Genomic DNA, 18,661 nt, shown 5'->3' with positions numbered 1-18,661 from the left:
ATAAAACTTTCCTGGGGGAGCAGCAATACCACCTGATATCAAAGTGAGCTGTGCACCTGCAGCCCTGTTCCAACAAGAGTCCTATTATAAGAAGAACAGGTTTTGACTGATCTTTTCCAGACATGTGGCCCATTTCCCAAAAGCAAGATTTCAGATCATTGTTGATCATTGTTGATCAGTGGGGTTTGGGTTTTACTCAGCCAAGTTATCCAGATAACTTCCCAGAAGTCATGAGTCAGGGCAAAGGTGACTTCTTGCAGAAAAGCTGTTTGAGCTATCTGAGATTTGCTGTATACAAAAAAGCCCCCACATTTTCTGCAGCAATATTATTTTGTTTTTTAATGCTTCATGATTAACCAGGGGAAAGGTTTGCAGTATTCAACATGAATACTAGGAAACAGAGACAAAGTAGTGTCCTTCAAAATCAGCATTTTACCTGCGTGTCAAAAAATAGTGTTTTTTATGTGGTTTGGAAGAGTACATTTTACTGACTCTTGTTTATTTATAGTTGTGCAAAATGTACAAGAGCGTAGATTAAGGATGTGCTGTACCCATGCATTAATACAACTATGGATAATTGAGACATTCATGGATGTTTGTTTAATAAGCTGATAAATGGATACATTTTACATGCAAAAATGGCCTATTTAGGGACTAAACTCTGAAAACTGTCAATATTTTTTATTTAACTTGATTAAATTCAACAAATTAATTAAACTTAATTGCTTTCCATGTACTTTAATTGACTTTTTGTCTCCTGTTAGTTTATAATTTAGTGTTGCCACATTTTTGTCTCCAAAAAGTTTGATTTCTTAAACAAGGGTTGGAGGCTTTTGCTGTGGTGGCGGGGTTTAAGTCAGGTGGTACAACTCAACCAATAGGAACGTAGTATGAGTTAGATGCGGAAGTTATTGGGCAAGCGTGTCGCTTTCTAAACGACAGGAGTAAAATAGAAAGAAGTGGCTACTTTATGAAGTATAAAACTGGCTGTAGCTACAGACGACAACTAGGCCGTGTTCCGCATGATTTAAGTCAGTATTTAGTTCGTCTGGTCTGATATCTGCTGGGTCAGTTATGTCCAAATCAACGAGACGGGACCCAAAAGAAAAGGAGACGCAGCAGCTGCCCATCTATCAGTACAAAGCCAGACTGGTTCAGGCTGTTAAAGATGCCACTTTCCTGGTTGTCACCGGTGAGACTGGCAGCGGGAAAACCACACAACTTCCACAGTATCTGCATCAAGCAGGTAGGATGTCTTTTATGATGATAATATACTGTAAAAATGAATCTTACCGTTTATTACAATGAATTACATGGAGTCATAATCTTTCTGGTTAGCAGCCCTTGGCACATGTGGTTTTGTGAGATGTGGCATTTGGGTTGAAACGTGAGTTGTTTTGAAGTGGTGACTGTTTACCTTTTGTGGGCAGGTTTATGTAAAGATGGTAAAATTGGCATCACCCAGCCCCGCCGGGTAGCTGCCATCACAGTGGCTCAGAGGGTAGCTCAGGAGATGCAGTACACTCTGGGCAGAGAAGTGGGTTACCAAGTACGCTTTGATGACTGCACATCACAGGTGAGAGACATAAAAGCCAAGATAGGTGTTATTTATATTATCTATCAAAGGAAAGGTTCACACATCACTCATTTCACGATATTGATATCAATTGATATATTGCCCAGCCCTAGGTGAAAGATATCTGCTTGATTTGAATTATTTGGGCTGCTGAAGCTTTATAGTAGCTTCAGATAGACTTTTGAATACATTTTTGCACAGAAGGAGGCTTGTTGATTTTGGCTTTTTGAGGGGACTGACTATCATTTTAAGACAGGTTTGAAAAATTTCTGTCCTTTAATCTGACAGTTATTTTTCTTGTTTGATCGATAAGTTGTTTGGTCTACAAAATATAAACTGGTAAAAAAAAATGTCAATCACTGTTTCCCAAAGCCTAAGATGCAACCTAAAATGTCTTGTTTTGCCCTGGCTAACAATCCACAACCCATATAGAGTCGAATTTATAATCCAGATATTCAAATTACTGTAATAGTAGTGACAGTAAATATTCTCATTTAAGGGACTGGAACCCGAGAATTACTCATATTGATGAATCCACTGTCAAAATAATCTACAATGAATTTAATGTAAATATTAAGCTAATATGAAGATGTGAATGTGTTTGAGTCAGGACACGGTGGTGAAGTACTTGACAGACGGATGTTTGCTCAGAGAGATCCTGGCAGACCCTGGACTCTCTCAGTACAGTGTTGTAATCTTGGATGAAGTCCATGAACGAAGCCTCAACACAGTAAGTCAATATATTTTATTTGGCTCATTTTGATCATGTCTGCACCATAATGTTGAACGCACACAGTTTGTTAGCTTACACAATCGACAATTAGTTATTTCTATTCATCCATTAACACACACATTGAGTTACTTTTTGTATTTGTTGCAGGATATACTCCTGGGTTTACTGAAGAAAGTCTTCTCCAACCCTGCTAAAGCCACGAAGGGCAGATCTTTCCCGTTGAGGGTGGTGGTGATGTCAGCAACCTTGGAAACTGACAAACTTTCGTCCTTTCTCGGCGACTGTCCCGTCTTCACTATTCCTGGAAGAACTTTTCCTGTCACCTGCACATTTGGCTCAGCTGTAGGACCTAAAGACACAGAGAGCACAGGTTATGTCAAAGAGGTACTGTATTAAAGTGTGGAGAAAGCTTATGTTCTTCATGTTTAAGGCTGTAAGAAAACCCAAATACTTCCCGAAATAATAATCATTATTGGTTTATAAAGTTTAGATATGTTGTTGTAGCTTGATGCATTTATTAAACTTTACATTTTATGCTCCACAGGTTGTGAAAGTTGCCCTTGATTTGCACACCAGTGAAATGGCCGGGGATATTCTTGTGTTTTTAACAGGTGAGACATAATTATCAAGCTCTCACATGAGAGTATATGTTAAATCTGATGAATTCAGCCACTTAAGTTCCTCCATGTTTGACAGGTCAGTCAGAAATTGAGCGTGCCTGTGACTTGCTGTATGAAAAAGCTGAGTCCATAGACTACCGCTACGATGTGCAGGACCAGACGGTGGAGGGCCTTCTTATTTTGCCCCTTTATGGATCCATGCCCACTGGTAAACTCATGAAGCAGCTGTTACACCTCATTTAGTCTAAAGTACATAAAGTCAGTGTCACCTTTCTTCATGATACCACCATGACATCATCTTTTCTGGTCTCGTCACAGACCAGCAGAGGCAAATCTTTCAGCCTCCGCCTCCAGGAATTAGGAAGTGTGTGGTGGCCACTAACATTGCAGCAACATCTCTCACCATCAATGGCATAAAGTGAGTGCACTGTTTTTAACAGATATGCAGCCATCAGATAAATGGGTGATGTTAAGTTGATGTCAGTAAAATCTTACACTTTTCTTTTCCTCTGTAGATATATTATAGACAGCGGGTTTGTCAAACAACTCAACCACAACTCACGGGTGGGCATGGATATTTTGGAAGTTGTGCCGATTTCAAAGTGAGTCTTGATGAAAGTAATATGTAACTTCAAATGTGCAAATAGCTTTGTTTAAGTAACTTTTTTTTTTTTTTTAAAGCTTGCCAACTGAGATTTGGATTTTTGGGGGGGATTTTCTGTGATTAGGAGCGAGGCTCAGCAGAGAGCAGGCCGAGCTGGAAGAACCTCAGCCGGGAAATGTTTTCGGATCTACAATAAGGAATTCTGGGAGAAGTGCATGCCTGAATATACAGTTCCAGAGATCCAGAGGACAAGTCTGACCGCAGTGATACTCACTCTCAAGTGCCTAGGCGTTCATGATGTCATCAGGTAGAGATCAGTGTTACCCATCCTGTGCCTGTTTGTAATTCTGAGCTTTCTTATAGTTCACAATTCACTTCGTTTTACCCCATTATGAAAGTTCATTTCTTTTAAGGTTCCCTTATCTGGACAGTCCAGAGGAGAGGTTTATTCTAGAAGCACTAAAACAGCTCTATCAGTTCGATGCCATCGACAGGTGAGTGGTTATACCTGGGAAGCTGAATCAGGTTTGTGGGTTTTCTGAGCACAAAAGAAGTGGGTTTATTTAGTTCTTGCTGAAATTTCATGAGTTTCACCTGTCTGGTATTTGGGTTGTAGGAGAGGTAGAGTAACACAGTTGGGAGAGCTGATGGTGGAGTTCCCTCTGCACCCAGGCCTCACCAGATCTGTTCTTAAAGCCGCCTCACTCGGCTGCCAGGACCTGCTGCTCCCTGTGGCTGCCATGCTGTCTGTTGAGAACATCTTCATCCGGCCAGGTCAGCATTTTAGCTTTAAAGGATCAGTGTGTAGGATTTAGTGGCATCTAGCGGTAATACACCTTAACTTCCCCTTCCAAGCATGTACAAGCACCTATGGTGGCCGTGAAACTCTTGAAAGGTCTTAAATGGTAAATGGTAAATGGCCTGTACTTATATAGCGCCTTTCTAGTCTTTTCGACCACTCAAAGCGCTTTACAATACATTTCATTCACCCCATTCACACACATTCATACACTGATGACAGGAGCTACCACGCAGGGTGCCAACCTGCACATCAGGGGAAGCTAATCATTCATACACCGTTGGCACAGCAACGGGAGCAATTTGGGGTTAAATGTCTTGCCCAAGGACACATCGACATGTGGACTGGAGGAGCCGGGAATCGAACCGCCAATCTTCCAATTGGTGGACGACCGCTCTACCTCCTGAGCCACAGCCAGGCTTCTCTAGAGCCAGTGTTTGGTTTGTCCATTCTTGGCTACTGTAGAAACATGTTGCAACATGGCGGCCTCCGTGGAAAGGGACCCACATTATGTAGATATAAAGATCTCATTCTAAGGTAACAAAAAAACAGCTATTCGATTATACACATACATATTACATATTATAATTATATTTCTGCCAAGTCCATTCTGCGAGATGCCACTAAATTATTCACACTGCACCTTTAAAGCAGAACAAAAAGCATGTGCTATGTAAAACAAAAACAAAATCCTCAGAGTACAAAAATAAGGTAATTCCTGTGCTATCTATAATTACAGTACAGTAAGAAAGATTCTAACCATGTCCCTGATATAAAGACATTCAAAGAAGTTCTGTTTGATTTGTTGATGTATTTATGTCATGTGTGAATAGGTGTGTAGTATGACGACATGAGCTTGGAGACTTTACTCAGCTTTGACTGATCTCTTACTTCCCCTTAGGCCACCCTGAGAAGCAGAAAGAGGCAGATACGAAGCACAGAGCGCTGGCTTCCAAGGGCGGCGGCATGAACGACTTCGCCACACTTCTGAGTGTGTTTCAGTCATGTAAATCCAGGTACTGTATTTTACTGATTACTGCTGCAAGATTTGTACGAAGAAATGTAAGTGATGATTGTTTTGCTCTTGCAGTGATAGACCCTCAGCATGGTGTAAAGATAACTGGGTCCACTGGAGGGCGCTGAAGTCAGCCTTCAGTGTGGAGACTCAGCTGCGAGAGATCCTCCTCCGCCTCCAGCAGGTAAAGGGGTTTACAGGACTCATTTTGCCATCACTGCAGCACGTTGTATATCCCTGCTGTTAAATACTATTACTCTAAACATAACAAATATAATCTGGCTCCTCACGTTAATGATACAATAATAGGTCGACCTTTAATCATTGTAATGAACCTCATAGATTAGATCTCCATTCTGTAATTTATGTAAATTTAGCATTCTGTTTATGAATGTACAGCTCTGCTAAGTGAGTGTTATTATTAATTGTTGTTCATTCATGCATCCTCTTTCCTTTTAGAAGAGAGATTTCCCTGCAGAAACATTTGATGGCAATAAGAATGAAGTCTTTAGACGATGCCTGTGCACAGGATACTTCACCAACGTAGCAAGAAGGTATGATCAATATTCATTTGTAATAATCTCATTAATGTCTCATTTGGAATTCCTTTAATATTTCTTTAGTAATGTGGGATTTATGCTTGTTTTTAATTATTATTATTTAATGTTTTTGGGTTTGTTTTTTTACATGCCACGCAGGTCTGTTGGAAAGGTGTTTTGCACGATGGATGGCCATGGATCCATGGTTCACATTCATCCATCATCATCTGTAAGTATATTTTTCAATTACTTAAAAAGATCTCTGCAGCTTCTCACTTCCTCCCTGGTTTCTTCTCTAATCTGTATTCCTTGATGCTCCAAGCTGTTTGACCAGGAGGGAGAGCTAAACTGGATCATCTTCCATGATGTGATGGTGACCTCACGGGTGTACGTCCGGACAGCGTGTCCTATTCGATACGAGTGGGTGAAGGACCTATTACCAAAACTCCATGAGGTGGACGTTTATGAACTCAGCAGTGTGGCAAGAGAAGAAGTGACGAATGATGAGATGATAAAATGGGAGACAAGGGAGGCGGCCAAAAGACAACCAGGTTCTCTGAATTATTCATCAAGTATTCATTTGGAAACTGTGACCTTGTACAGTGTTGTGTTAGATCCACGTGTCAAATATTGCTAGTGTCTTAAAGGATAGAATAGCAGGCCTTAGATAAAGTTAAAATTTGCTTAGGCTCTGTCATGTTTTATAACAAACTAATAAATAACAGCTTCTTTTTTTCCCCAGAGGTTTCTACTGAGGATGTTTTGAAGAAGGTGGAGAAGCGAAACAACGAAGCCACAGTCAGTGACGCACGTGCTCGCTACCTGCAACGAAAGCAACAGAGACAACAGAATAAAGCTGTCTGACAGAAGCACACCTTCGACGACATACCACAAATGAACATTTTTGAAAAATTACATGTGAATAATAAACATTTTGTTACATTCATAACACTGCTTCTCTCTTCATTTGTCCCTCCAATGTAGACACTATTATGTAACAGCAGTTGGTTGCATGGGTCATCTAAAGAAATGCTTGGTGTTTTAAGATGGATGCATTTTTAGTTATTTTTTACACTGCCTATCTCTATATTAGTCTGTACTCAAACTTTGTGCAGTCGGGGTGAGGGTAAGGTTACAGTATGGTACTTGATGTACTTTCACACCGACTGTTCAGGTGCAGTGGACCCTCTCTGGCCTCGGACGTCATTTCCTTTTGAGTGTGTCTGCGGGGCTGCTGTACTGTCTGCCTGGGACGGAGGGCTTCCACGCGAAGCAGCAGCAGGCGACTATCCACATTAAACCTATGAAGAGGCGCTTTTATATGCCCAGGATTTGACATTTATTTCTAGTCGTATTCAGCATATTTATCCATCTAGTAGGAGCTCAGAGGACTTTATTCTCTCTCGCTGGTTCGCCCGTGCTTCAGTCAACCACTGCAGCAGCAGCAACAAACCGAGCACGCCGCCGCCGCTGTTGTTGTGAGAGGAGAAAACAAGCTCAGCGAGCAGTCCGCTAAAGCTGTGTGATCATTGACAGAGTTCAGTACACACACGCTTCAAGTGATAACTGGTGGGGTCTTTGTGACGGCGCACCTCTGAGCCTCTTCAAGGACTTATAGCTGCAGGATATTTTTTTTAGTCGCTGAAGCCGAGGTAAGAAAAAAAAGCCGGGGCAATGAGTAGGAGAACTAGCACGAGTGGCTAACTGACGTGCTAACTAGCGGTTAGCTCCAAAGCTATGTTGGCTATCTGCCTTGTTTGGTCGTAATGCGGTCATGGTCAGTGTCCTCAGTGCTGTCTGGCGTACCGCTTGGCCAAAAGTGCTCTTCAGCTATGGTCGTAACGTGTTGTTCACGGTTAAACTGAGATCGAAAAGCTAACTACATGTCTTGGACTTGGAAGGTGTCGTTTGTTGACTTTGACTGTGTTAGCCTAGCCTCCACACTGAAAGGATGAGGATGTGTTAACCTTATGTTCGTGTTTACGTTTGTCGCCACGTTTGGGTGCTGTCTGTAATTTTTGAAACATGAATTAAACGGGATAATTTAAACAGGGTAGCTACACTTGAAAATAATTGATATGTATTGTCTCTTTGTTGTTTCCTGAAGTGGTGCTGCGTGTAAACCAAGTTGCCTTAACGCTTCACTAGTTAGATGTTAGCTGTTGTTGATGTCCTGTTTTGTCCATTGAAGTTTGAACTTGACGTAGGTGCGGTGAAAAGTTGTTGTGCTCGGCGTGTTTTGTCTATTAAAGCAGTCACTGAAGTTAGTGTGTGTTGTACAGCCGTGGATGCACCTTTCATGGCCATAAAAAAGTCTGAAGTCGAGTGAAGCCTTATCTTTTTATCTTTGTAAACAAAGCAGTTCAAACAGTTTTTGTGGCCTGGTGACTGTATGCAATGTAATATTCGACCCCATCACTTTCACTGAAACACTGTGAAATTCTGGTAAACCTATTATCTAACATAAGCTGCTGATTTAGGGCTGACCCTGATCACCAAGGCCTCTCCATAACATTCAGCATGAGCCTTGGTACAGTAACCTATTACATCTGACAATACAGAGCATTGCTGCCATTTTGCTAATTGTTTGACCAGTGCTATGATTGATATTTAACTTCTACCTGGCATCACCAGAGTTACAAGATCTACTATATTTATATCATGACTCTGAAACCCCAGGAAATATCTGGGAGTGTTTGCCTGCAGTTTTAATATCTACTGTTCCCCATTCTTGGCTGTCACTGTAGTAAGAGTCAGATGGTCAGATATGAGGTGGTGAGCAGATGTGCAGATTTCAGCACTTTTCTTTGTTGTGGAGTTGTGTTTCAAGGCAACACAGCGAAGGTGAGGAATGTATTCCAGCGCAGTGCGGTGGTGACAACTTGATAGGCTTCAGTAGCAATTCACAGAAAGTTTCCTTTTGTTTTGTGAAATCAGTTTCACTTTATGTCTTCACCTCCACCTCCCTGGCTGTAGTTTAACTTCCTTTAGGCCACGTGTCCTTTCGCATTTATTTCTCTACAGTCAAGAAGGCAAGTGTGTGTGCAAAAAAACAGCATTACCTAAGGCTATGTTTTTGTTTTAAGCGAGTGAAGTCATGCACCAGTTTTGTTCACAGCTCTACATGTCAGTGGAGGTTTTGATTTTCTCACATATTCAGTCTTTAGTCTTTAATTTATGTGATATTTCTTTGAATGACTTTTAATGGCCTCGTGATCACCTGGTGAAGCTGTGATTAGCATTGTCTGCACATTTTATTGACAACATGACACCCATCGTGTTTCCTGCATCAACACTATCTTTCTCTTTTCTCTTCTTCTTTCAGGCATTATATTGTACATGTATTTTATCTGAGCCACTGTAAGGCACTTGACCAGTAGAAGCAGTTTGCACGATTTCCACCAGCTTGTTTGCAGCCCCCTCCCCAACCCAGACAGTCCTCTGCCCCAGCATGAATGAAGTCAGTGTTGTGAGAGAAGGATGGCTCCACAAGAGAGGTAAGAGGCCCCTTGTGTTCACTGTCCATCATCTGAGTCTGCATTAAAGTCCATGTAGGCTTGTAAGGTGGCTCAAATTAGTAGTTAACCTATTGATGAACAGCTGCTTTGAATCATTTATAGTGGTAACAATATTATGACGCTGAGTGAGTGTATTTAGTAATATTAAAGCGAAACACACCAATATTTAGTCAAACATTCACCCTCGGTTGGCTCACGAATCTTCTTCTGTCTGTTTTTCCAGGTGAATACATCAAAACATGGAGGCCTCGTTACTTCATCTTAAAGAGCGACGGCTCCTTTATCGGCTACAAAGAGAAACCCGAGGTGTCCAGTGATCACAGCCTCCCGCCACTCAACAACTTCTCCGTCGCAGGTCAGTTTTCCACTCCAGCTGGCGAACAGAGACGGTTTTAGTGTTCATGCTTTCGGGCCCCTCAGTCTTAGCTGATGTGTTTCCACTTTGCAGAATGCCAGTTGATGAAGACTGAGCGCCCCAGGCCCAACACATTCGTCATTCGTTGCCTGCAGTGGACCTCGGTTATCGAGCGCACCTTCCACGTAGACAGTAATGATGAGAGGTAAATGACGTTTATTCTGAGAGTTTCATTTTTGTCTTTCAGAGGTTGAAACAGCCTCAGTGAAAATGGGAGAACGCCGTCTGTAGCAGGCTTTTGAAATTACATCCACCTAGTTCATAACTACTTCTGGCACATCATTGCTTTCAGGGTATTTCTGGAAAGTTGTCTGTTCACACTAAAACACTAAAACAAGAAAACTGCTACATCTTCCTGCTTAAACTTAACATCAGAGTCCCAGCAGAGTAAAGCTCTGTTCTGTTGCCTCTTGCTCTTCATTATCACTTACAGTGTTGTGTTTCAGTACAGAAAAAACACACCATTTAGTTGTTCTAATTGACATATGTTTCCTTTTGGTTTAATGATCAATTGATGTCAGTCAAATCAGATATCACTTGGTTTTTTTGTGATCACTTATTTGGCATGTAAAGTAAGTGAAAAAACTAAAAGTTGTCCTCTTAACATTACGGCCACACAGTCCTGACCATGTCTAGCTGTTTCCTTTGTCCAAACTGACACAGTTAGACTGTTTACAAATGGATCCGATCTGGAAAACATTTTTGGACATTAAAAACACTGGCTTAGTGCGAACAGAAGGTCAAAAAAAAAAAGGCAAAATGGGTTTTCAGATTTAGCGAGCTTAGTATGGACATAGTCTTAGAACCTTATCCTTGAGTCTCCACTGTAGATTAAAATGGATTTGACAGTGTTTATAATGTCAGGGAGGGGGGAATGTGTTTGCAATTTTGTTTAACACTCGATGATATCAAAATATTACCAATGAACATTTTATTTTGAAAGAAGCACATTTTAGTGTGTCTAGAGCTTTTTTTTGTAAGTAAGGGCAGTGAGACAACAGGAAAAACATGCTCACAAATGAATCACAGAGGGCCTAAATGGGCCTTTCTTTATTATAGGCAGTGAAATCCATTTTAGTTTATAAAAGAAGGAAAGATCATCATGTTTAAAATAGAATTCAGTGCCAGATTAGACCTGATTATTCATCCCTAACCCAAGCAATCGTCATCAGGTTTTGTTTACATCGGCTCTGCCAAGTACCAAATCCCAGCTGCCCCAAGATAAATGTTGCACAGATTATCCTCTACCTTCTAAACGTAGTTTACGCCACTCCTTTTTTCCCCTTAAGATATATTTTTGACACAACCTCAATGCCATCTGTCTGAATACGATAAATTCATTCACATATGTTATTGGTGACAGCAATTTATATCTTAAAGCAAAACTTGTGCCAATCTTTAGAGAATCAGGTTTAGAGTAATTCAGACATGGCAGTGGCCAGATTTGATAAGGTTAATGTGTGTTTTCTACCGGATCAGGGAGGAATGGATGCGATCGATCCAGGCTGTGGCGAATAGCCTGAAGAGTCAGCATCAGGATGAGGAGCCCATGGAGATCAAATTTGGCTCACCGAGTGACAGCAGCGGCACAGAGGAGATGGAGATTGCTGTGTCCAAATCCCGCACAAAAGTGGTCAGTATTTGCACAAGCAGTGTCTGGCAGCTGAACGTTTTGCTGTGTTTGTCAAGCTAAGCTCATCTTTATTGAGCAAGTTGTTCAAACTTTAAGCCTCTTTCTCAAAGCTTTTTTTTTTTTTTTTGGTGAAATGACCCTAAAGTGAGCAGAGGATAACATTTGTGTGTTTATTTTCTATCTTGCCTTGCGGGGATTCACTCCAAGTGATAATGTCTGACGTAAAGCAGAGAGCATAAGCACATGTATGCATTTTTTTCATGGTGTATCATTGGTGATCATCCCCACAGACCATGAGTGATTTTGACTACCTGAAGCTGCTGGGCAAAGGGACATTTGGTAAAGTGATCCTGGTGAAAGAGAAGGCCACAGGGATGTACTATGCCATGAAAATCCTCCGCAAAGAAGTCATCATTGCTAAAGTTAGTGCTTATCACATTCAAATATATTTTTAATTGTTTTGGAACAGTGTTACCATCTCTTCTTTATGTGATATCACTATTATTGCTAAACGTGTGTATATATGTGTATTTGTTTAGGATGAGGTGGCACACACAGTTACAGAGAGCAGAGTTCTCCAAAATACGCGGCATCCCTTTCTAACGGTCAGTCACCAGCGCCCGGACCATTGCCTCATTTTGTGCTTTCCAACATTAAGAGGTCATTTAATCAGTGTATGCTGTGACTAATTTTTGTTTTCTTCCTATACAGACACTAAAATACGCATTTCAAACACATGACCGGCTATGCTTTGTGATGGAGTATGCAAATGGTGGAGAAGTAAGTGTTTTCTCTTTTTTTTTTTTTCATCCGACCTACATTCATATCGGTTGTGTTGATGACACTCATTGTAGTAAAACCCTACAACACTTTGGATAGATTTAATGTTTGAAATGCAACCTTATCAGATAGAGTGATCATTTTTGGATTTTACTGTTATACCCACATATCATAGAAATTAGTTATTGCATGTACTGTGCATGTAGTTAAGCCAAAATTTGGATTAGAAAGCAAGTTTTCTTAACGCTTCTAGACGTGCACCTAGAAATTTAAAAAAATAACCCTAACAGATGAGATAATGACGGATCTCTATGAAATGAAAGATCTCCAGACATATGTAGACACACACAGGAATTGTTGTTCCTAATTCCCACATGTACTTTTTTTATTCTTTTGCAGCTCTTCTTTCATTTATCCCGGGACCGAGTGTTCACAGAAGAAAGGGCGCGATTCTACGGTGCAGAAATAGTGTCAGCACTGGAGTACCTACACTCACGCAATGTAGTTTACAGGGATTTAAAGGCAAGCGGCATCTTGCTCTGACAGTATTCATTTATCACATTATAATTTTGTGCAGTGACAGTGAGAAAAGAGAAAAAGTTAGAGCTGCTACTTGACAAAAAACATATTTTAATCAACATTTTAGCTTCTTGTGCATCCCTGCTTTTTGAGTTTCAGTCATGTAGTCATGGTTGCTCATCAAGTAATTCTCTCTTTCTCTATTCAGCTGGAAAACCTCATGTTAGACAAAGATGGCCATATAAAGATAACAGACTTTGGGTTGTGTAAAGAAGGGATCACAGACGGCGCCACCATGAAAACCTTCTGTGGGACTCCAGAGTACCTGGCACCTGAGGTTAGTCTACGATGGCTGTGACATCAGTGTATGTCTGATCATTGATCGCTACAAAGCTGAATGAGCACATGATGGAAACTAATTACTACTACTAACTTCTTTAATATTGACTTGTGTGGGACGTCTGGTAGGAACGTTTTGGAATGACTGTCGACTCCATTGTTCGACATTATCTGAAAACCAGTAGAGTTGATTACAATATTGGTAGTGATTTTGAATCAGTAAATTGTACTGTGAAATTGTGGCTAGTCACAGGATGTAAAATATGAATTGCCTCCACAGAGCTTTTTGGTCTTGACTTGCTAAATATTTTGATTTTGGGAAACCATAGCAACAATGTAAAAAAAAAACCCTCCTCACACAACTCTCCCCATCAATACCCCGTCAGGTACTAGAAGACAATGACTACGGACGAGCGGTGGACTGGTGGGGCCTGGGCGTGGTCATGTACGAGATGATGTGCGGACGGTTGCCATTCTACAACCAGGACCACGAGCGTCTCTTTGAGCTCATCCTCATGGAGGAGATCCGCTTCCCCAAGAACCTGGCTCCTGAGGCCAAGGCCCTGCTGGCCGGCCTGCTCAAAAAGGATCCCAAACAAAGGTGTGTCTGTGTTCAGAACTAACTCGTGGTGTAGTGAAATAATGAAGCTAAGAGTCTATTGCGGCTCTACGAGTTAAATGCTCACAGTAGCGTTGCAACATGCTCACAATAGTAGTGCTAACATACTGATGTTTAGCAGGTGTAATGTTTACCATCTTAGTTTAGCATGTTATATTATCTGCTAGTTAACATGAAACACTAATTACAGCTGAAGGTGATGTTAGTTTTGCAGGTATTTGGTCATAATGTTTTGACCTGATGATGGTGATAGAGGAAAAGTCTGAGGATCATCAAAGACAGCAGGCTTCATCCTCTGGAAATCTTTATTGTCTGCACACATTTTTATGACAGTCATCCATCCGACAGTCCGGACCAGACTGGTGGACCGTCTGACCGAAAGACAGACCGACCTACATTGCCATCCCCAGAGCGATGCCTCGAGCATGGCTAATAAAAAATTGAGATAGCAGAATAATTGGGGTAAAAATAAGCACATGACAACCTAACAGTAGTTTCCATTATAGTATTGTATCATTGTTTTTGCAAGACTGTAAATTAGTTACAGTAAGTATAGAATTAAAATTAAAGCATTTAAAAAAAATTAAATATAGAAATTGTTCAAGTTACTGATATATTAGTGTTTTTTAAACACTCAGCAGGAAACAACTTACTGCAGCTATATAGCTGCAGACTGTTTGATATTGCCTATATTTTTGAAACTGACATCTTTATTTAAGAATTTAGAAAATATTTTAATGATGTCAGCCAGTATTCAATTTTAATATATTTCCATAATCATTTTTGATCGAGATCCCATCAATTTACAAACAAATTGGTCACATTTAGTCAGAAGTGACTGGGATACAGTTGATAATTGAGTTAGTTGTAGAAACGATGTAATGGAAACACTGTTTGTCAGTTACATTTTCGGCTTTTCTGACCTGTAGTTTGTCAGTTACTGATGGACATAAACATGGATATTTCTGTGATGTGCTGAAATCTCCTGATAATATCAACAATGGCAATGTATTAAGTGGGCTTTACTTGTTGTATTAAATAATTTCCAGCTGATATTTTTTATATTAAGAAGCTTGCAGTGAAATTATTTATTGCATGCACAGCAACAACTAAAAACCGAACCAATCTAGAGAAACATCTGAAACTAAGTGGTTATATGCATTAATGTCAAGTTAAACGGCACACTATTCGTTTAAGATAAAAGAATACATTTATACCTGTTTATGTTCTGTTTCACCATGCAAACATCCATCCAACTGAATGTGTGACTCCTGCAGATGCAGCATTACTCCTTCAGAAAAACACTCTTCCTGGGATTTTGCACCTTGTCTTTAGTGCTTGATTAGTTTTTGATACCTTCTTCCTCATCTTCCACAGTGCTCAGGGACACCACATGTTCAGCAAACAACATTATTTAAGCCCTCGCTCCTTTTTTGATTAGTTTTGGTATAGGGTAATGGCCGTAGACGAGGACATAATTGATTTTTGTTTTGGTCGAGACCAGTGTTTCAGGTAGCACTCGGAGACGTGCTAATATTAGTACATTGAGCGCTGCCTGCAGGCAGACACATGCACCTATAAGCAGTAAGGAAATGAAGAATAAATATGCCTAGAAATTGGTAAATACAAGTCATAAGAGAACAACACAGCGTACGTGCATGCACATTACTAATGATGGTGTTACACTGTTATCTGTATAAAAAATGGTAGCTGATGAGTGGTTGGTGATGGTGTTGTTGTTTTTGTTCACAGGCTCGGAGGCGGACCAGACGATGCCAAAGAAGTAATGAGCCACAAGTTCTTCACCTCCATCAACTGGCAGGATGTCATTGAAAAAAAGGTGAGGTACCGGAGGGAGAAAGGTAATGATTTGACATTAAAAAAAAAGAAGATGTTCTGGATGTAAAATGACTCACTTCCTTCATCACCCCCTCAGCTTATTCCACCCTTCAAGCCCCAGGTAACATCAGAGACAGACACGCGTTACTTCGATGATGAGTTCACAGCACAAACCATTACTATAACTCCTCCAGACAAGTGTAAGTACATCTGCTTCTGTGCATCTTTCTCTTGTGCTTAACAACTAGATGTATGTGTTTTAATAAGCATTTCTTCTCTCCCCCTCTCTGTTTGTGGACACTGCAGATGACAGTTTAGACCCAGAGGATTCGGATCAGCGAACGCACTTCCCTCAGTTCTCATACTCAGCCAGCGTACGGGAATGATCATTCAAGACTTTTGAACAAGCAGGCAGGCTAACACACGATCCCTATCCCACATACACACTTGCACTGCTGGGGAATTTCGAATGACACAAACGGAAAACTGGCACAAGACACACATTTTTCATTTTGGTCTTGAACTCACTCACACACACATACACACACACAGACACGCACGCGCACACACACACACACACACACCCACCCACACACACACACACACACACATACATATACATATACTGGCAAATCAGACAAGCCATGGATCATAGAGTATGAAACGAACACACAGGCCGCAAATGACTGACCTCAGCAGGTTTGTGTGGACAGACTGGCAGCTTTGTCTCTGTACGTCCTCTCGGGTTCGCTTCAGGCTTCCCTGCAGGACCTCTGCTGCACTACACTGGGCACCACATCAAAGCCTTGACACTTTGAAAACCAGGTTATGCCAGCAAGTACCACCTCTTTACCAGCTGTACCCATGCTACACACACAGTTGCATACAAAACCCACCCGTGCATAGACTGCATATATATAAAAACTTACTTGATAGAATTAAAAAAAAAAAAAAAGTATAATCACAATTAGGAAATGGAAAAGATTTGTGTTGGGGGGCGGGCAAATTTTTATTTCATCGATTGTTACGGTTTTAAATGTAAAGCCATATTTCTGCATTTTTTTTCTGTTTTTTTGTTGTTGTTGTTTTCCATTTTCTTTTTTTTTTAACAAGTGCTCTTTCTGGAATTTGCTGTTACAAATCAAGTGTGGGACCGCTCCTACAGTTGGGGGGGAAATGGGGAGGAGGGTTGCCATTTCTGTGTTTGCACTGCGTGTGTGTGTGTGTGTGTGTGTGTGTGTGTGTGTGTGTGTGTGTGTGTGTGTGTGTGTGTGTGTGTGTGTGTGTGTGTGTGTGTGTGTGTGTGTACGCGAATGGACGAGTGGATGTTTTGAATGTATGCAAGAGTGAATATGAGTGCAAGAGAATGTATGAACAACCTTCTTTTTTTTTTTTTAATTCTCAACCATCCATTTGTGTCTGTTTTTGATGCATGTTTTTAAGAACTCTGAACTATTGCTGGAATATCGACAAGAGAGGACACTACACGGCACACTCAATGGCCTTCTTTAAAGGGAACAAGCATGTAATTTATGGTGAGCTGCTCAGTGCTAAATTGACTCAGTCAGGATTAGAAACTGGGATGTCTTGCATGGCTTACCTTTGCTTTAAAACGCTGCATTAATTGAACTCAAAGTGATGCAGCGAGTCCAAGTTGCTGTGTCCTGCATCATACACAGTAAAGTGTTTCTGACTGACAGACCAACAAACTTTTTCATTAAGGCCAGTTGCCCAGCGTGTTAAAGACAGTAAGAATGGAAGGAAGGGGGAGAATAGAGACTATACACTTGACCACAGCCTTTTTCTCCAGCCCGTTTACAGAGACCACTGTAGACAAACGTAGCCATTCGCTGTCCTCAATCCAGTAATTGTCACTCCCTAGCTAAAGGGTTAGGCACCAATATTTTGTTTGTTTTTTTCTATTCGTAATATCAGTGTAAGTTTTTAAAATATTTTTTAAAATAAGCTTTTGAATGTTCCCATATGAGAAAAAAAGAAGTTAAATCGTTGTTATTATGAGGCCAAAAAATTGACTGACTTGGTTGACGTTTAACACTTCAAATGATTCCACATTTGCTGTTTTAGAGTAATTGGTTTGTTTTTTGTTTTGTTTGTTTTTATGAGGCTGTGCACTTAAATCTATGTAGTTGTATACCTGCAGGTTTACAATCCAACTAAACAACACGTGAGCTGGTCGACCAACCTTCAACAGAAAAGAAGGAACTAATCAATATCGGCTGATGTATTGTTTAGTTGAAATTTAAAAAAAAACCCTGCATACTTTGAGTCCGACGCTCTGGACAGCATATTAAAAAGTGCTCATATTGACGCAGGCCTATTATATTCCACATTGCTGGAAGAGATGTTGGTTGCTCTTTGAGCTTCACTAAAGGAACATCAAAACCTTTTTGGTTGTCATTGTTTTGTTTTTGTTTGTTGATTTTTTTCCTCCTCTTTTTGTCCATCTATTTCTCAAAATTTGGAAGACATATTGTCTTGTTAAGTATACATTATATAAAATATATATATTAAAAGTTTTTAAACTGCTTTCTTTTTTATTAAGTTCTTCTTCTGAAGGGGTTTCCAATAGAGGATTGCTTATTTAGCTTATACTGTGTTTATCAGTGACTGATGATGCACTGATTTATACTGTTTATAATTAACATAATTAAGCATACACCTACATACAGTTTGATTATTTTTAAAACAAGAACAAATGGTCCCTAAATCTAAGCAATCACATTAACAAAGTTATCTACATCTTGCAGGCTGTGTACTTTCAAAATTGTTTCTATTTTCAAGACAATACTTAAACACAATAATTGTGTAAAAGGTTTAGTAAAAATCATCAATAAGCATTCTCTGAGGATACCCCTGATGTCACATGTTAATTTGCTTTTATTTAAGTTTGTGTGAGTGAAAGAGTGCCAGAGGCTGACTGCGAGACGTTTGAGTGAAAGTAGTGATAAAGACACAGAAAAGCAGCAGGTTTTGACTCTCATCATTGGGCAGCAGGTGGCTCCAGTTCCTGCGGATGTTAATGTGATCAAATGGCTTTGATTTACAGTCCACAACTCCAGCACCTCTTCTCACTGGCTCAGGCACAGCCATCA

At 40.4% G+C, this 18,661-nt stretch overlaps 2 protein-coding genes across 2 annotated transcripts; both read left to right on the top strand.

The window, feature by feature from the left end:
- The first annotated feature begins 918 nt into the window (after positions 1-918).
- Positions 919-6,827, top strand: dhx40 (DEAH (Asp-Glu-Ala-His) box polypeptide 40). The gene is made up of 17 exons (XM_062419798.1): positions 919-1,246; positions 1,431-1,576; positions 2,187-2,306; positions 2,457-2,693; positions 2,854-2,920; positions 3,006-3,137; positions 3,248-3,347; positions 3,445-3,531; positions 3,658-3,840; positions 3,947-4,027; positions 4,150-4,307; positions 5,234-5,348; positions 5,423-5,531; positions 5,807-5,901; positions 6,046-6,115; positions 6,209-6,437; positions 6,629-6,827. The coding sequence occupies exons 1-17, from the start codon at positions 1,075-1,077 to the stop codon at positions 6,748-6,750; spliced, it is 2,223 nt and encodes a 740-aa protein (XP_062275782.1). The 5' UTR covers positions 919-1,074; the 3' UTR covers positions 6,751-6,827.
- Positions 6,828-6,957: 130 nt separating this feature from the next.
- akt2 (v-akt murine thymoma viral oncogene homolog 2) lies at positions 6,958-18,094 on the top strand. Its single transcript, XM_062419799.1, has 14 exons — positions 6,958-7,538; positions 9,212-9,383; positions 9,628-9,759; positions 9,853-9,964; positions 11,299-11,452; positions 11,743-11,874; positions 11,992-12,057; positions 12,164-12,232; positions 12,632-12,754; positions 12,960-13,088; positions 13,477-13,691; positions 15,462-15,549; positions 15,646-15,748; positions 15,855-18,094. Exons 2-14 carry the CDS (start codon positions 9,338-9,340, stop codon positions 15,932-15,934), a joined length of 1,449 nt encoding a protein of 482 aa, XP_062275783.1. The 5' UTR covers positions 6,958-7,538; positions 9,212-9,337; the 3' UTR covers positions 15,935-18,094.
- Positions 18,095-18,661: the final 567 nt, after the last annotated feature.

The sequence above is a fragment of the Scomber scombrus genome, chromosome 5 (genome assembly GCF_963691925.1).
Source record: "Scomber scombrus chromosome 5, fScoSco1.1, whole genome shotgun sequence".
In the NCBI taxonomy this organism is placed as follows: Eukaryota; Metazoa; Chordata; class Actinopteri; order Scombriformes; family Scombridae; genus Scomber; species Scomber scombrus.
The sequence above is the reverse complement of the archived record's forward strand: the minus strand, read 5'-3'. Positions and strand labels throughout refer to the sequence as shown.